The sequence below is a fragment of the Podarcis gaigeae genome, assembly GCF_964106915.1.
Source record: "Podarcis gaigeae genome assembly, chromosome: 9".
In the NCBI taxonomy this organism is placed as follows: Eukaryota; Metazoa; Chordata; class Lepidosauria; order Squamata; family Lacertidae; genus Podarcis; species Podarcis gaigeae.
This window is the reverse complement of record NC_139685.1, coordinates 70,525,452-70,543,563: the sequence shown is the minus strand read 5'-3', so window position 1 is coordinate 70,543,563 and position 18,112 is coordinate 70,525,452. Positions and strand designations below refer to the sequence as shown.

The following is an 18,112-nucleotide window of genomic DNA, read 5'->3' as shown; positions in this document are numbered from 1 at the left end:
AATGGTCAAGAAGGTGTTTTCTGTATGTACTGTACAAGGAAGTGATGGGCAGATGCGGCCCATCAACTTGGGAAGGGAGCCCATCTAGAAGAAAAACTCTGATCCTAAACCCCTGCTGCCATCTTTGGGAGAAGAAAAGGCTAAGGAGTGAACCCTACACAAATCCAGAGTGGATGGGGCCTTGTACGTCACCCATGAATTAGTCAGGCCATATAAGTCAGTGCTAGCATTACATCTTCTAGCAGAAAATTCCATAGGCTGTTATAAATTTTGGAAGTGTTTTACTGTGTCCTGAATCTAGGCAACGCTTTCAGAAAAACATAATCTATTCACTTTCTACATATCATTCACACATTTGTGAATCATTCATCTCCCCTTACTCCAACTTAGTCATTTTTTTTCTTTAACCTTTCCCTTACAGGAAAGATGCCCCAACACCTTCAATATTTTGACTAATCTTTTCTGAACCTTATTAGGCACAGATTTAACAAAACAGATGCAAAGAAGTATTTAAAAATTTCCTTTAAATACCATAGCAACCTACAACCCCCTTGTTAATTGTTCTTGAGGGACTAATATTATTAATCAGTGAGTGGGTAAAAAAAATTAAAATATTGTTCAGGTTTCTTCGAAACCTGCCATGATTACCAGTTCTTAATCTGTTACTTTATAATCAGTTTAATCAAGGCAGTGATCTTGTACTCTATTATTCTGCTAACCATAGTTAATCTACCACTACTACTACTACTACTACTACTCCTACAATTTAGTGCAGGCTTCCTCAACCTCGACCCTACAGATGTTTTGAGACTACAATTCCCATCACCACTGGTCCTGCTAGCCAGGGATCATGGGAGTTGTAGGCCAAAAACATCTGGAGGGCTGAGGTTGAAGAAGCCTGATTTAGTGCTTTACTTCAGTTTGCTACTAGTTTTCCCATATATTAATATGGGATTCAATATATCAGCAAACTTTCCTTCGACATTAAAGTTCCCATCTCAATTATTTTTTATTCTTATTTTTTAGTCATGCTGAAGTCTCATTTTTATTTTATTACTATTATTTAAGAGTATTTATACCCCAACCACTACCCAATGTTTTGAGGCTCCTTTACCTTTACCTTTACAATATATTAAAAAGGTACCCCTGCCCGTATGGGCCAGTCGTGTCCAACTCTAGGGTTGTGCGCCCATCTCACTTAAGAGGCCGGGGGCCAGCGCTGTCCGAAGACACTTCCGGGTCACGTGGCCAGCGTGACGAAGCTGCTCTGGCGAGCCAGCACCAGCGCAGCACACAGAAACGCCGTTTACCTTCCCGCTATAAAGTGGTACCTATTTATCTACTTGCACTTAGGGGTGCTTTCGAACTGCTAGGTGGGCAGGAGCTGGGACCGAAAGACGGGAGCTCATCCCGCCATGGCGATTCGAACCGCCGACCATGCAATCAGCAAGTCCTAGGCACTGAGGTTTTACCCACAGTGCCACCCGCGTCCCACAATATATTAAAAACACAATAAAATAGGCAAGCATACAATAGTGACTGCAGTAGGGCAAAGGGCTACTCTGAAATAAATACCTTAGTGTTGCTACTGTTCATTATATGCAAGTCGTTTTCCTGAAGTGAAATAAGATGCTAGCTGAATACCATGTACCTCCTTGACAACGTGGAAATATTAATTTATTCCTAACAATGTCTCTCCCTCTCATGTTGATGAGCCTTCACACACCAGAAGACTTCACACCGAAAATCAGCAGAACATGCAAATGCTGCAGAAGTTGCTGGGAACTATTCAGCAATGTTTGAATAAACTAAACAAACCAGCCAAAGGAAGCCTAAGCTCTAAATCTTTCTTTGCTTTTGTGAAGGGTCTCTTTTGCCAAGCACAATCCGGTCTTAGGAATCCAACCGAATACTCTAATATTTTACTGTATGCATATTTTTAGCACATTCTCTCTTACCACAGCACAACACAGCTATAAATATCACACCATCAAACATGAAGAAAAGGAGGGTAGCTTTGTTCACTGACTTCATGCAGCAAGAGTAGCTTGCTCCTCAAAAAGAAAATACCAAAAATAATGATACAGCTGAAAATAAACAAGAACTAGTCCATTGAAGAATGTTATGTAAATTATCATGACGAAACACTAAGAGTCTTAAGGAACATAAGACACCTTTCCTATTCAACAAAATACACTGTCCTAAAGTCACATCCACACTGTACGTTTAAAGCACATTGTTTCCTCCAAACAAATCTTGAACTATAGTTTGTTCAAGGTGCTGGGAATTGTGGTGCTTTAAATGTGTTTACAAAGGTCTGTATAGTTAAAGCCATGGTTTTCCCAGTAGTGATGTATGGAAGTGAGAGCTGGACCATAAAGAAGGCTGATCGCCGAAGAATTGATTCTTTTGAATTATGGTTCTGGAGGAGACTCTTGAGAGTCCCATGGACTACAAGAAGATCAAACCTCTCCATTCTGAAGGAAATCAGCCCTGAGTGCTCACTGGAAGGACAGATCCTGAAGCTGAGGCTCCAATACTTTGGCCACTTCATGAGAAGAGAAGACTCCCTGGAAAAGACCCTGATGTTGGGAAAGATGGAGGGCACAAGGAGAAGGGGATGACAGAGGACGAGATGGTTGGATAGTGTTCTCGAAGCTACCAGCATGAGTTTGACTAAACTGCGGGAGGCAGTGGAAGACAGAAGTGCCTGGCGTGCTCTGGTCCATGGGGTCACGAAGAGTCAGACACGACTAAACAACAACAACAAAAATGTGTTTTACAAGCATGGTGTGAATGTGACCTGAATAGTTCATAATTCATTCACTGCATTGACACAGAGAACATAAACACTGAATGATCTTGAAGGAAGGAACGTAAGACTATTTAAACACAAGGGCAGCACCCTATAAAAAGGGGGTGTAAAGAGGAAAGAGACAAAACAAACAGCCAGGAAGAAGGAAATAACTGCAAAGATAAGGAAAGGGTTGAGTGGCCAGTGAAGATGAAGTCGACACATTCAGACACAGAACAGGATATTATCTCAAAGCAGAAGCAATACAAAGAATTAAGGAAGTAGGGCAGACTCTTCATTACACTTTAAAATATCAATGCATTTTTACAAGAAGATGCTAACAGCGCAACCTTATGTTTCCTTATTCAGAAGCAAGTCCTACTGTGTTACTTCCTTGTAATGTGTTTAGGACTGCAATGTAAGTAGCCTAATCAGGAACTTACGTTAAATTTCTGCAAAAGGCTGTTGCTATTGCCACTGGGATTCCTCAGTTATTAAACATAATTTGTTATTGTGCTTGTAAATAGAACAGAGTTATTAAAGACAGGGTTATCTAGAAATCATGATCCTCCTCTCAAACTAACCCACTCGCAGGATTGTTGTTTAGGAAAAAATATGGGGGAACAGTAGAGAACCATGTATGCCACTTTGAGCTCTTTGGAGGAAAGGTGGAATATACACAATTCCTGGTTTAAAGAGCAAGAGCAGACAGGGGAAGTCGTGTGTTTTTTGAGCCCAAGGAAAAAAAGGGAGTACATGAGAATATGGCTCCACTTGCACATATATTTTAAGTACTGTAATACCAACCTATAATTTGGTATTACATCTGAAACATCTTAATGTTTCATGGTACCTTGCCAGAACTAGAGAACTGTATTTGCTGTTAAGATAAAGATTTTTCAAAGGAACTCAGATGCAGTGATTAATGCAAAATTGGACCTTACAACCTATTTATGAACTACTCCCACTAAAATAATTTTTTATATTGAAGAACAAATGTGCCACTACTTTCCAGCCATCTGCTGAGAGCTCAGTTTCTTAGCCCACACATTCACTTTCCTCCACCCAGAAGATGACAATTCTCTGAACAGATGCAAACTTATTATTTTATACACACCCTTCTTCCATTGTCTTAGCTACAGCATCAAAAATATGCTAATGAAACGCTAGCCAACTTCACCGTAGTGCTGCAAAAGGCACAGGTGCACAGTAAGCCCAGCTAATTATTAATTCCACTGGGTTTCCCAGGTATTATATACACTGTGGACCTTGACAAGAATCTTTTGCCCTTAGGCTTTAACGGCTGGACAAGTAGCCAAAATTCTGATGTATGGGAAACTGAATGTGGACAAAGTAGTAAAAAGTAGAAGCTAGATTTATGCAAGCTCTTCTAATGCATGTTTGTACTCTAAATTCAGAGTCAGCTGGCAGCAAGTGATAAAGTAACAAGCCAAAGTTAGTTAGATTATCTTGAAAATTCAATGAAAATTCACTAGAAAAATACCCTTTAAGCAAACGCTTTTTGAGAGCTGGTTAATTTGTAGTATTCATAGCAGCTAAGTACTTCTTGCTTTGTGGTGCTTAAGAGTAAAGATAGCCTACATTAAAAAAAAACCTTAGTAATCTGATTTTCTAATAACTACCTACCCGCAGTTTCCAGCTAGGCAACAAAGTTGGTCCACATGTGCAAATTTCATCATAAGAAAGTGTTGCTCTATCAATCCCAGCACTCTTGTCTCCAGCCATAGTTAGCAAGATGTTCTGCTTGGATATTTCCTATTATCACACCACCACCACCACCACCACCACTATATGTCTCTAGCAGTCATTTTGCCTCTGAATATGGATGGGGGGGCGCTCTCATGGGTAGTAACAATTTATAAAACCAGGTAAGTGGTGTGCGTAATGGCCATGGGGATAGGAGGGAAGGATTGGCGATAAGTTGCCAGAGCCCAAAGGAGTGAAACAGGGCAAGTACTGTACATAACCACACATAATTCAGTGGCGAAGCATTCGCCTGCCTTCCGTGCAGAAAGTCCAAGGTTCAAACCATGAGGGAAGTTTATAATGCTGATGTATGTCTTACCATGTTTTTATATTTTGTTGGAAGCCGCTCAGAGTGGCTGGGACAACCTGGTCAGATGGGTGGGGCATCATCATCAACATTAGTAGTAGTAGTAGTAGTAGAAGTGGTAGGAGGAGGAGATGTATTTCTCCAGGTAGGGCTGGTTAAAACTCCCAGTCGTCAGACCATGCAATAGTGTGCTAAATGGAGCAATAGCTTGCCTCTGTAAAGCAGCTTTCTATATAGCAATGAATTTCATAATTCTTAACTTGCGGCAGAGAAAGGGTTTAAAAATGGACAGCATTTGGAAATGGAAATTGTTGAACTGGCCTTCTAACACGAACCTGACTGGCTCCAAACTCAGATATTCCAGAATAACACCAAGATATTCCAGAATAACACCAAGTGCTGCCAAGACTAACCAAGAACCCTGTTTAACCAGATCACCTTTTACAGCTGGTTTCAGACCAGTATTGCATGGAAACCATAGTTAATGTTAGGGAACAGGAAAGTATTCCATCCTGAGAAGGGAACATGCGTTCTCAAGAACGGCACCTGATTTCTTAATTGCAATTAAGAGGGAGTCAACATTATGTCTGCACAAGCTGCGTATGTGATTTAGGAATTATACAACAAAATGTAAATCATTTGAAAAGGAATGCAGAAGAATTTATACATTGTGACAATATTAACTTCTAGAGAAGTTAATGCACTCAGGGTAAATGGAGAATTTCTATTTAAGTTTTCATGCTTTATTAGTCTCTATGGTTTCTGACAGCTTTCAAAAAGAGGAACACACAGAAAGCGAATCTGCCAGCCTGGGGCAAATCCCTAAACTTCTAAAGCCAAACACAAGATGAAAATGTTAGAACAGAAAAACAGATGTTAGAACAGACTTCAAGTAAAACTGCACTTGTGAATTATGATGTTCTTAAAAGCTACGGCATAAGATGAAACCTGCCAATTATTAAGGAAGACAAAGAGTGACAAAACTAATTTTTCTAAAATTTCCTCTTCATCTCAGATTTCCTCTTCTGGACATCCCAGATTGCTGTTCCAAGGACTGGAAAATATCTACCTTTCCCAGATGTTCAGGAAAACATAGTTAGGTTTGTTCTGCAAAAAGTATTTCTAGCTCTTACACAAGGGTGAAAGGAAGAACCGGGTCCTTTTGGAGGCAAAAGTAGCATGATCTATACAGCTTTCCTTTTTATGTCCAATAAGGAAGAATTCCGAGCAACTAATTTACCGGAGATCAAATGTTGGCTAAAAACGTTCAAAAGGAGAAAGAAATTCTTCCAATGACAAAAATAATTCACATTTAGTGTTTTAACCAACTTATTATTTTCTTCATTTCTGCAGCTCTTTCACTGTGCAAAGTATTGCTTTATTTTAATCTCACTAACCCTTTGAGCTTCCAGGTGAGCAGGGCATTATTATTCTACTTTTATAGACTGGTAGAGAATTAATTACCAAAGCTCAATCAAAACTAGAATTTGGACATACATCTATGCCTATAAACGGACTACCATGGTAGCCTGGACAATTGCATTCTTCTTCAAGAAGATGCCTGGAGGTATGATTTCCAAAATGATCAGATTGTTATATTTAAGCAGACAATCCTGGAATACTTTCCAATGCTCTTTGTTTCTCCCATCAACTTGGAAGAAACCTCTGGCTATCACTAGAAACAAGGCTACCAATATAAAAAGGTGGTGCATACTGTTCTTTAAAATCTGAATGTTACCCGCAGCCCTTCCCCCAATTGGCAATGACTTCTCTATAGCAGGGGTAAGGAAAATCAAGCGAGGGAATTTAACTTAGTCCACAATGACAATTCCCTGAATCTCTGCCCACCTACCTACCAATTGCCATCCTCGTTACTTCAAAAAGAAGTGGGAGGTTGCCCCTACCCCCTTTAAGATTGGAGTGAAAAGGTTTGTGGGTGGCCCACCTGCCAAATTTGACCCACGAGGCAGATCCTCATAAGGATCTGGCTCATGTAGCCAAAAGGGTTCTGTACCCCCAGCCTACAACCTTTCATCACAGACTTCACTGTTTGCCAAAGATAAGGCAACTTCGGATTTGTGAGAATCTTTCTGCCTACAGAAATTCTGCGCACACATTCTGACTCAACAGCCTTTTGTTGGAAACATGGAAAAAAGCAAATAAATCAACGCACTGCTCTCCAAAGTCAATAAAACAGAAATGTTTGGTGGGAATGGGTGCTGGCGTGGCAGGAGGGCTCTGCAAGCTAAGATGTCTATAGGACCAAGGAGGTGAGGAGACATGGGAAGTTTCACATACTGATTCAAAATAACTGGTGACAACTCTCTAGTGGGAAATATTTCCCCAAGGAGAAAAGTAAACAAGTCCCCAAGCAGAAAACTTGACCTCTGTTCACTCAGGGTTAACAATTCACTAAAATCTAAGACTAGCAGTATTTGTTCTCAGTGACAGAGTTGGGGCTGATGGGTAGGTGGGTGGGTGTGTCTAAGACTAATATTCGGATACAGTCATACCTCGGATTTCAGATGCTCCAGGTTGCGTTTTTTCGGGTTACGGACCGCCAAAACCCAGAAGTACCAGAACAGGTTACTTCCAGGTTTCGGCGGTTGCGCATGTGCAAAAGCACTAAATCTCTCTTTGCGCAGAAGCACCGAATCGCAACCTGCGGGTGCGCAGACGCGCTACTGCGGGTTGCGGACGCTGCAGGTTGTGAACGTGCATCCCGCACGGATCACGTTCACAACCCGAGCGTCCACTGTACAGCGAGAGAAAGGAAAAAGCTGTATTTGGGGAATAATTACAAATATACATTTTACTGTCTTAGAAATGCATTCTATAAGAGTCTTCCTAGACAATTAGGAGATGAAAAACATGTGCACCATTAAATATGAAATACATTGCATAAGGTGTCTCCCCGCCCGCCCCCACACAGGGGTAACCTAATGTAGAAAGTGGTGCTTACTCTGAACCATTAGGAAAGACATCAGCTCAGCTTGTCAACATGGCCTATACATTACCATTGTTGATTAAGTGCATACCTTTGGCATGCTAAATGCTAAAAAGGCACAGAGAAAGATGAAAACAGCCTCCATCCTGTGGCTTCTCTGTCCCTGCTGCCCTGGGGTGGATATTATTCTACTGATGTAGATATGCATCTTTGACACTTCATATCCTTCCACATTCTATGGCAGCTTTGTAGAATAATTACATGATGCCCAATGTGATGACTTTGCAACAACATGGGCAATTTTGCAACAACATGGATGAGCCATCACATAGAGGCCATTTACAGCTTCTTCCATGTATATAATTTTAAAAGTGCTTGACAAGTCTCCCGTGGGATAGCTTGATAAAAAAAGGAGGCAAGTAGGCTAGCTATTATCTTTTACATTAAAAAGGCACACCATGGGGTACTCAAAGGGCTTATAGTTACAATAAGCCCATTCTATTCTAGAGTTTTTTAAAGCCTTCAGATCAATATTGTACAAAAGGAGGAGATCAGAAGGGGGGGGTGATGTAGCACAGGATACACAGTTCTAAAGGCTTGGGGCAATTAACAGATTCAAAAGCAAGCATAAAATATCCAGTTAACTAGCTTGCACAGAAGCATGAGTTCCTGCATGTAAGAACATGTGCTTCCAAGCAGCACCAAAGGGAGTCTGAAAAGGTATATGAATGGCATAACATGTATCCACATACAAGGCAAAATGAGAGCAGAATCTGACAAGAGTTTTCCCATAGCATCTCACACTTGTGTCTCTGCAGTGAAAAACAGCAATAATAATATAAGAATCTGAATCCATCTTAATGTCCTTATCATACAACTTTGTTTAATGCAAAGACCTAGGCCTTAAGAGAAAATAGGGGCAGTAGAGTTGATTTTTTAAAATGTACATTTAAACAATCTATAGTCTTGGAAGCTTCCTAAAGATATGATTCAGAAATAATAATAAAAAATCAGTGTCACTCCTACAGGTACATTTTATCTAGATATATTAAACATGTTTTGGGCAAATAAGCTTAGTTCTGTGCATGCTGGTGCTTTTCACTGAGGCTTACATAGTTGGAAGTTTATCTTGCTATTGGAAGATAGGCTACCAATTAGCTTCCGGGCTAAGTTCAAGGTGCTGATTCGGGTTTATTAAGCCCTATATACCTTAGGACCAAGATACATGAAAGATTACCTCGCCCCTTGTACACCCTGTCAATCACTGAACTCTGCAGGTAAGGGTCTCCTGCAGAAACCATCTTAACAGAAGGTACAGTTCTGCATAGTGCAGGAACAAGGCCTTTAGTGTTGTAGCACCGACCTACTCTTTTGGGATTCTCTCCCCTTGAATATTAGACAGGAGCTGTCTCTGTTGTCTTTTCATCATCTACTGAAGGCCTTCCTCTTTCAGCAGGACTTTTCTGCATCTAGGTCAGAATTGTTTTTAAGATATTTTATAACTTTTTGTTTGCAGCCTTGGGGTGCTTTGAGAGGAAGGGTCGGACATATATTATTTAATAAACAAATAAATTAGATACCCAATGCAAAAATAAAAAACAACATGCTACTGAAATATGGTGAGCTTAAGCAAGGTGTATGGGGTTGGTTTTTTTCTTCACAAGGGTTTCTTTTGCAGGCAATTTAAGCAATTCTAAAAAGCAGTGGTACATTGCCATATGGTACGCCTACCAGAGCTATCTTTAACATTTTCCTGGGAATTGCAGGCTATGGTTTCTGCAACTCTGCAGTAATTTGTTCTTAAAGTAACACTGCCAAATTGACCTATATGAAAGTGTGCATTTCAAGTTTCCAATTGAATACTACTGTCCACAGCCCTATCATAGAGCCACAGCACAAACACAGCAACTAGTAGCATCAGTACTGGCTGCCCCACAACAGACCAGTGTTCAAAATTTGCCAGGCGCATTTTTCACCTGGCTATCAGCCACTTGTGCCCAAGTGAAGATGCCTGGGCCCCAGGGTCGCACCTGAAGTCTCCAACATCCAGAGGTGAATGGCTGGGGATCCTTGGATCTTGACTGTTTTCACACACTAACAACACATCCTGAAGAATGCTATTTGTTGTATTTTATCTGCACAATCAAATAGGGACGCAGGTGGCGCTGTGGGTTAAAGCCTCAGTGCCTAGGACTTGCCGATCGAAAGGTCGGCGGTTCGAATCCCTGCGGCGGGGTGCGCTCCCGCTGCTCGGTCCCAGCGCCTGCCAACCTAGCAGTTCGAAAGCACCTCCGGGTGCAAGTAGATAAATAGGGACCGCTTACCAGCGGGAAGGTAAACGGCGTTTCCGTGTGCAGCTCTGGCTCGCCAGAGCAGCGATGTCACGCTGGCCACGTGACCCGGAAGTGTCTCCGGACAGCGCTGGCCCCTGGCCTCTTGAGTGAGATGGGCGCACAACCCCAGAGTCTGTCAAGACTGGCCCGTACGGGCAGGGGTACCTTTACCTTTACCTTTATCTGCACAATCAGAATGAATTTCAGGAACCAAAAAGTTGTATTGAAAAATACAACTTTTGAGCTGTCTGGCCCAAAAATGGCAACTAGGCATTCCATTTTGGTAACTGTAACCGTGGTTTAAGGAGCCATTTGGCACTTAGCTTATATATCTAAGTTTTTATCCCTGCTACAGACATGCTACCCATGTCTTGCCATGAGGAAGAGAAATGATGTACTTGGGCCACTATCTGCGTTGAACACTTGTGTTCATGCAAAAAAGGGAAACACAACAGGAACCAACATCTATTTTCTTAGAACTGTGAAAGCTCAAAAGGAACAGGCAGATCAGAAAACCAGCTTTCCTCCTCATTTCCAAATATTTTATATTTTCTTCTGTGTTTGCTAACCAGGGCAGGTATGAATATAAAACCCCAAACCAAAGACAAGAAAATGGAAGATTTCTTGTCCTCTTCTTCTACAAGGGTGGATGGATGGGCACAATTCACTGATATATCTGCACAGCAAGTATTTTTAGGCAGTCTCAGACTTCAGGAAGAGTTCTCTTAAAAATGCAGCTGTCAGTTTCACAAGCAGAATGAAGATAACATGGGTTTACAGAATCAGAAATTACTATGGACCTTAATTATATAGAAAGAAGCATCAATCCACAACAGATCATTGCTCCAAGAGACCAAATGAGAGCACCTCTTTTTTGCCTTTTTGAATAAAACACACTTTATTTGTTTTAAATAAATTTGTTTTTAGTTTTCCTTTCAAGATACAGTCCTTCCAAACTATCTACATGGCCCCACGTGCACACAAAGAAAGCTATGTGGGTCTGGAAGTTTGCTTCAGGTGGGTTTTTTTTTTTTTTTTTTTTTTTTTTTTTTTGCATAGACACAAATCCATTCCAGATATTTTAAAGAGTAAGAAGAGAAATGAGTCTCTATAAGGCATAACATTTTGACACTTACTGTGGCTAAAGCATATGCACAGGACTGGGCTATCCTAATATTAATCAATAAGATATTTGCAGAGGTTCGTGGAAGCATGTATAAGCACAACTACATTTTACAGGAACATGACAAAGTAAGTCTTCTGCAACAAAGTGATTATTTTGTTTAAGTCCCCAACATTCCCTTTCCCAGGAGTACACTGTGTTTTATTTTGTAAGTCACTTAACCGGTTTATGTTGATTGTCATAATTAGATTGCCTCCACTCCAACCAGCAAAGACTGGAGATTACTTGGTTGTACTTTTGAACTAGGAAACCAAATAACAGAACAACGGGCCCTACACATTTAGTATGTGCCAGTTAGCTAACAAATACTGATATCTAGAGCTGTTTTCATGTTGCAAGTGTCTGCATCAATCTGTCCTTTCCAGTACCTGCTTGCTATAATGCCAGACAAGTTGTTAGACAATTAGCTTTGAGTTTTTCAGAACATGTGCCAATCCTTCAAAAGTCCAAAAGCTTTGTACTAGCTTTTAACTGCATGGTATACTGAAAGGCTTAAAGAACCAAGCAAAGTAGTTGTTTTCATGTGGTTTTCTTTAAGCCATCCTATGTTGGTTACTCAGATGTTAAAAGTCAGGATGTTCCATGGTGCTTACTGTTGTGTATAAGACGGTAGCCTTTGCCCATAAAATTCAATAAACTTCTTCAAATTGCTTCTTCAAGTTTAGTATTAGGGAAATGGAAGATGTACATTCTCCAAATTCTGTGCTGAACCTCAAAACCTCAAAGCAAATAGACCCTTCACAAAAGAAGCCCCTTCTTCTGCACTTTTGAAGGCCAAAATGTTAAATTTAGTTTCTACTATACATATGTGTCCTGTGTTCCCTAGAGGAACTTAAAAGACTATCAAGTACCATGCAATCTACTTCTAAATTTAGATACGTATTTTTTAAAAAAGATTTTAAGCAAACCAAAAGTTTGCTTTTCACTCTAGCAGATACTTGGAGAAAAAATTAAGAGCAAACTAGACCACCACAACGCAGTTGCAATCAATGGCCAGAGTACAAAAGGAGGAAGGGGATCTCTCAGGGTTATTGTTCAAGATGTCTAGCCCCCTACGTAACAGAGCCAGCTGCGTTCCCTGTCAGTCTCAGCAAAACAAAAAAACAACACCCCCCAAAAAAAACCTTCTCTACAAGTTGGGTACCCTGTATAACCATTATCTTAATCACAAGAACCACTCAAGAGAAAAACTGCTGCCTTTTCAAACACAGAAAAGGCCGGTGGGGAGAAGGGGCGATTAATTACAGACTCCTGTATTCCCTGAGAGGGGGGTGGAAGGGAGGAGACAAACTAGGGGATGCAATTTCATTTTATGGTTACAGACAGAAACCACTAGGGAGTCTCTCCAAGCTGCTGTCCAAGAGGGGGCAGTGGGGGAGGGAAGAACAGGCAGGCTTATGGGGCACCTGATATTACAAACACCCCCACCATCATTCTCACCCCACAATTAACAGAAATCACCTTATTTTCTATAATACAGAACTCCTCCACTTGGCTGCAGATGGCAATTCAAACAACAGCAGTGAGATCCTCCAAAATGCTAACACCCCCATTTTAGCTCAAATGGCACCCAAAGGTCCAAGAACGAAACAGAAACTTTTAGGATAGGAAGCAATTTAGGTGCAACAAATCAGCCTCCCATTTCAGCATAAGCGGACCCCCCCAAAAAATTGAGGTACAGAAGGGTTTCCCAGAGCCCCCATCCCACCAATCTCTCCTTTTTATAACCAAAGGGTCAATCAAGCAAAGAGATAACCTCCTTAAATAAAATAAAACACCCTTGCTTTTTAATAAGCATTTTGTATTTTCATTTTATATTTTTCTGTTGCAAACCGCCCTGGGATCTTTGGATGAAGGGCAGTAGGGGATGATGATGATGATCAATATGGGGGGAGCTATTTAAGGAGAACCAGCAACATTAACACCAGAAAATACAAATAAAAGCACTTCCCTTTTTTTTTTTCCTGCGGTCGGTGGGGGTGGTGGTGATTTTTTTTTTTTTAAAGGAAGCACCAGCACATAAGGAACAAATGTGCTGGAAACCAAAGGGGCGAGGGCAGAATTGGGGAGAGCCGGAGAAAATGGGGAGCCTCAGGAGGGGGCCAGCCATGGAAGGGGTGGCAAGGCATATACACAAACACAAAGGATGTGAGGAAAGAGGCTTAAGCGACAGAGCAAAAAAAAAACCCCAGAAGTAAATAACCCCAGTGGTGGAGGAAGCGGCGGTTGGAGAGCCAAGGCCCCCGGGCAGAGCCATGGGGCGCTGCGCCGAGGCTAGGCGGAAAGGGCTTCCGTCCTCCTCCTCCCCCCGGCGGGGCTCGGGCGCCAGGAAAGCAGCCCGGCTTGGGCCCGGCTGCCGGCGAGGCGGGGAAAGGGGCTCCCTCGGCGGCCCGCACTTACAACAAGAAGCTCATGGCGGCGGCGGCGGAGGAAGAGGAGCGGGACTCGGCTCGGCTCCCAGCGGCAGGCGGCCCCGGCGGACGAAGGGGAGGAAGGACGGGCGGACGGCGGTCGGGCGGCGAGAGGGAGCGCGAGCGCCGCGGGGCGGGGACTGACGAGGCCGGCGGCGGCGGCTGCGGCGGCCGGGCGCCTCCTTCTTCCTCCTCCTCGGCGTCGCCCTTTCCCGCCTCCTCGCTGCCTTCTCCTCAGAGGGCGCGAGGGATGGCGGCGGCGCTCTCCCGCCTCCTCCGGCCGAGGCCGGCCATAACGTCCTCCTCCCTCACAGACACACACGGGCACCCCGGGTTTCTGAGAGGAGCCAAAATGGTTTCACCACCACCACCGCCACCCCTCAGCCGCCGCCCCTCCTGACTAAAATCACAAGCCGGCCTCCCGCTTGGGGCTTGTAAAATGGTAGAGCTGGACCAGGGGACCCCCGAGGGTCATCTAGACCAACCCAGCTCTGCTTAGCTGCTCAGCTCTGCTTAGCTGCATGGCAGACGTTCAACAGGTGCTGCTTCTCTCTCCTCCTGGGCTGCAGCTTTGGGCTGCCTGAGGGGGAATGTTGGCGGGGGAAATGGGAGCTTGTGTTTCTGACAGGGAATAAAAGCACTGTGTCTGTGGTGCTACAGCACCCAACACACACATTATTATTATTATTATTATTATTATTATTATTAATATTATTAGGCACCCATCTGACTGGGTTGTCCACTTGCTCTGGGCGGCTCCCAATAGTTAAATCCATACCAGGTCCGTATAGTTAAAGCTATGGTTTTCCCAGTAGTGATGTATGGAAGTGAGAGCTGGACCATAAAGAAGGCTGATCGCCGAAGAATTGATGCTTTTGAATTATGGTGCTGGAGGAGACTCTTGAGAGTCCCATGGACTGCAAGAAGATCCATTCTGAAGAAAATCAGCCCTGAGTGCTCACTGGAAGGACAGATCCTGAAGCTGAGGCTCCAATACTTTGGCCACCTCATGAGAAGAGAAGACTCCCTGGAAGAGACCCTGATGTTGGGAAAGATTGAGGGCACAAGGAGAAGGGGACGACAGAGGACGAGATGGTTGGACAGTCTTCTCGAAGCTACCAGCATGAGTTTGACCAAACTGCGGGAGGCAGTGGAAGACAGGAGTGCCTGGCGTTCTCTGGTCCATGGGGACACGAAGAGTCGGACATGACTAAACGACAACAATCTTCACACTATATGCAACCATCATGCCCCTTCTTCCAAATTCCATCTGCCCAACCTGTGATAAGCCTGAGTTGGTGCAACATAATTAATATTGCTCTTTGTTGCTCAAGATACCATTTGGAGGAAGCCAGCACTTCGAAATAGTTGGCCTTACCTAGACTTATGTCAGCCTATTGCATTTCGTGTCATCTTAACTGCCATATGCAGTGTGTGCATGTGTGTGTGAAAAGGGGGTGCAACGCCTGGGTTACTTGCATTCCGGTTCCTTTTGCTCCATATGCAGCTGTCCAGCCTCTGCTGCTTCCTGCTTTCCTCATGAATAGGGCCTTACTCCTGAGAGTAGCTGAAGGGAACCTGCAGTGTAGGTGGTTTATTTTATATAGAACAGGGGTTAGCAAACATTTTTAGCAGGGGGCCGGTCCACAGTCCCTCAGACCTTGTGGGCGGCCGGACTTTATTTTGAAGAGAGAAAAAATGCCCCACAAATAACCCAGAGACGCATTTTAAATAAATGCACATTCTACTCATGTAAAAACACGCAGATTCCCAGACCCTCCACAGGCCGGATTGAGAAGGCAATTGGGCTGGATACGGCCCCCAGGCCTTAGTTTGCCTACCCATGATATAGATTCTCCTTTGCTTTCTCTACCTTTGTCATGGACCCATTCCCATAGCTGGGAATTTAGGCGAGGTGAAGAGGTCCACTGAAACTACTGCACGCACAGTGGCAGCACATTTGCATGTTCTGTCTGCCAATTAAGCAACATGGTCAGGCTCTCTCACCTTTTTTATTTATAAACTTACATTTTGCTTTATAGCCCCAATTTCGGAAGTAAATCCCAGTGTATTCAATGCCTTGCCCTCAGCTGGGTATTCATAGTTCTGCAACACTGTTCAAATACTGTATATAGAAAAATATTTACTCATGTAGAGGTGGGACTGTGTGTGTGTGTTTGGCATCTGTTGTACTGACTTTTTGTATGCTAAATATATCTTGTTTAGTGCCTGAAGGGGTGTGGTGGGTAGTACCTCTGGTGATTGAACAGACCCACATTGCTCCTTGAACGCATGTACACACCATCTTCAGTCAACACATCAAAGCAGCTAAATTTTATTATGTAAAAAAAAATAAAAACGCCTATGTCTCCCATCTTTGGCCAGGAAAGCCAAATGTATTTTGATTATTTCACTTATAAATGTAGACTAGTCAAATGGATTGTTTTGAATCTTATTGGCAGGAACGATTACTGTATGTTAAATTGACAGGAGAATGAATCAATCAATGGGGTTTCCAAATTGGAAATCTGACAAACTTCCATCTATGCAAGACTGGATCCAAAATTTGACTGAATATGCGGAGCTGGATAACCTGTCAGAATAAACCAAAACAGGTATTTCTTTCAAAATGGTAAGTCTTTAAAATATATTTGAAAAATAATTACAGAAGTTTAAACTCTGTTGCAGCATTTAACTAATTTCAGTAGTAGTTTCAAGAATGATGTGAGATAAAAGAAAAACCAAGAATCAGTTAAACCATGCTAATTTTTTACCGGCAATAAGTTATATGTAATTGAATTAAGGAGTAAACGAGAGGTCAGGTCTGTAGTCAAAAGACCTTTTTTCTTATAATGCTGTTTTTGTTTTGTTTTTTAACTTATTATTATTTCTACTTGTTTTTTGTTCAGTTTTGATGTATGGCTTTTTTCATTGTGCATTAATAATAATAAATAAATAAATATTTTTTTAAAAAAAGAATCAATCACTGGGAAGCCACTGGTTATTTCCTTACCTTGAGAAATATCAGGAAAGTCAAATGCTAGTCATACATATCTTTTGTAAATAAAATTGTTTTAAATACTTTATTTTCTGAACTAGATTATCAGATGTTTTTGAATTAATCCAAGAAATGTTCTTTTTGTAAAGGTAGCTGATTGTTTTAGATATTAACATGAAATTAAAGTCAAGGAACCTCCCTGGTAGCAGAAAAACCTGTACCTTTGTACCGTGAAGCCACTGTTCTTTGCCTGTTAATTGGTTCTACTACAGCAGTATTAAGGATCTGCATTTTTGTCGGGCCTTTGGTTTAATTTCCAGCATTTGCCTCTTTATTTCAGGTAAAACTTTCCCACCTGGGAACGAACTATGAAGCAAATTAATTTTCACATCACTATCTTGAACCTGAATAATTCCTTCCAGTAGCACCTTAAAGACCAACTAAGTTAGTTCTTGGTATGAGCTTTCGTGTGCATGCACATTTCTTCAGATACCTGAATAAGATATGTTGCCTTTATTACACATGAGAATAATGTATATCAAAGCAGAGATTAGATACCTAACCAAGCCTTGAAGAAGTGAAATGCCCTGAGATCTGGCATTCCACAACGAGTTCTATGGAAACACTGCTTTTTCTTTGTGTGGGTATGCCCCTTTAATGCAAACATAAGCACATTTTCTTAAAAGTGTTCCACTGACATCAATAAGCCTGACCTCCAAATAAGTGTGCTTAGGACTGGAATGTAAAATTAGATAAATACAATAAATGCAGAGAACCACAGTGAAGCATAATAAAACATAGCCTAAAAATTCAGACCTATTATTCTCTTCAAAATATTTTGTATTTCAGTATATATTAAATTCCAATTGTTACTGCAGCAAGCCAGCAGTATTATTTTGGCTCAGTAACTGCCTTGTGAGATAATTATATTATTCTGTTTCTACCGTATGGTTATTGTCATACTGAAAAGGGTTACGGGTCAGTTGAGATGCTTACTCTAGTATGGGAAGCTCTGGTAGTCTACTGCAGTGTTACATAACCACAAACTGTTAAGACACGCTAAATCAGATCTGTCATTTGAGGTTATCTACTCTACCAAATGTTGGGACGCAGGTGGCGCTGTGGGTTAAAGCCTCAGCGCCTAGGACTTGCCGATCGAAAGGTCGGCGGTTCGAATCCCTGTGGCGGGGTGCGCTCCCGCTGCTTGGTCCCAGTGCCTGCCAACCTAGCAGTTCGAAAGCACCTCCGGGTGCAAGTAGATAAATAGGGACCGCTTACCAGCGGGAAGGTAAACGGCGTTTCCGTGTGCGGCTCTGGCTCGCCAGAGCAGCAATGTCACGCTGGCCACGTGACCCGGAAGTGTCTCCGGACA

The 18,112-nt window shown here is 42.3% G+C and overlaps 2 protein-coding genes across 2 annotated transcripts in view; both read right to left on the bottom strand.

Moving 5' to 3' along the window:
* MOB1B (MOB kinase activator 1B) overlaps positions 1–14,297 on the bottom strand; it is a 33,534-nt gene extending 19,237 nt beyond the window's left edge. Inside the window, exon 1 of the mRNA XM_083756963.1 lies at positions 13,732–14,297. Coding sequence (XP_083613089.1) covers positions 13,732–13,745 — 14 coding nt within the window. The 5' untranslated portion in view covers positions 13,746–14,297. The remainder of the gene's footprint in view (positions 1–13,731) is intronic.
* Positions 1–18,112, bottom strand: part of RUFY3 (RUN and FYVE domain containing 3) — a 231,185-nt gene that overhangs the window by 147,505 nt on the left and 65,568 nt on the right. The window lies entirely within an intron of this gene.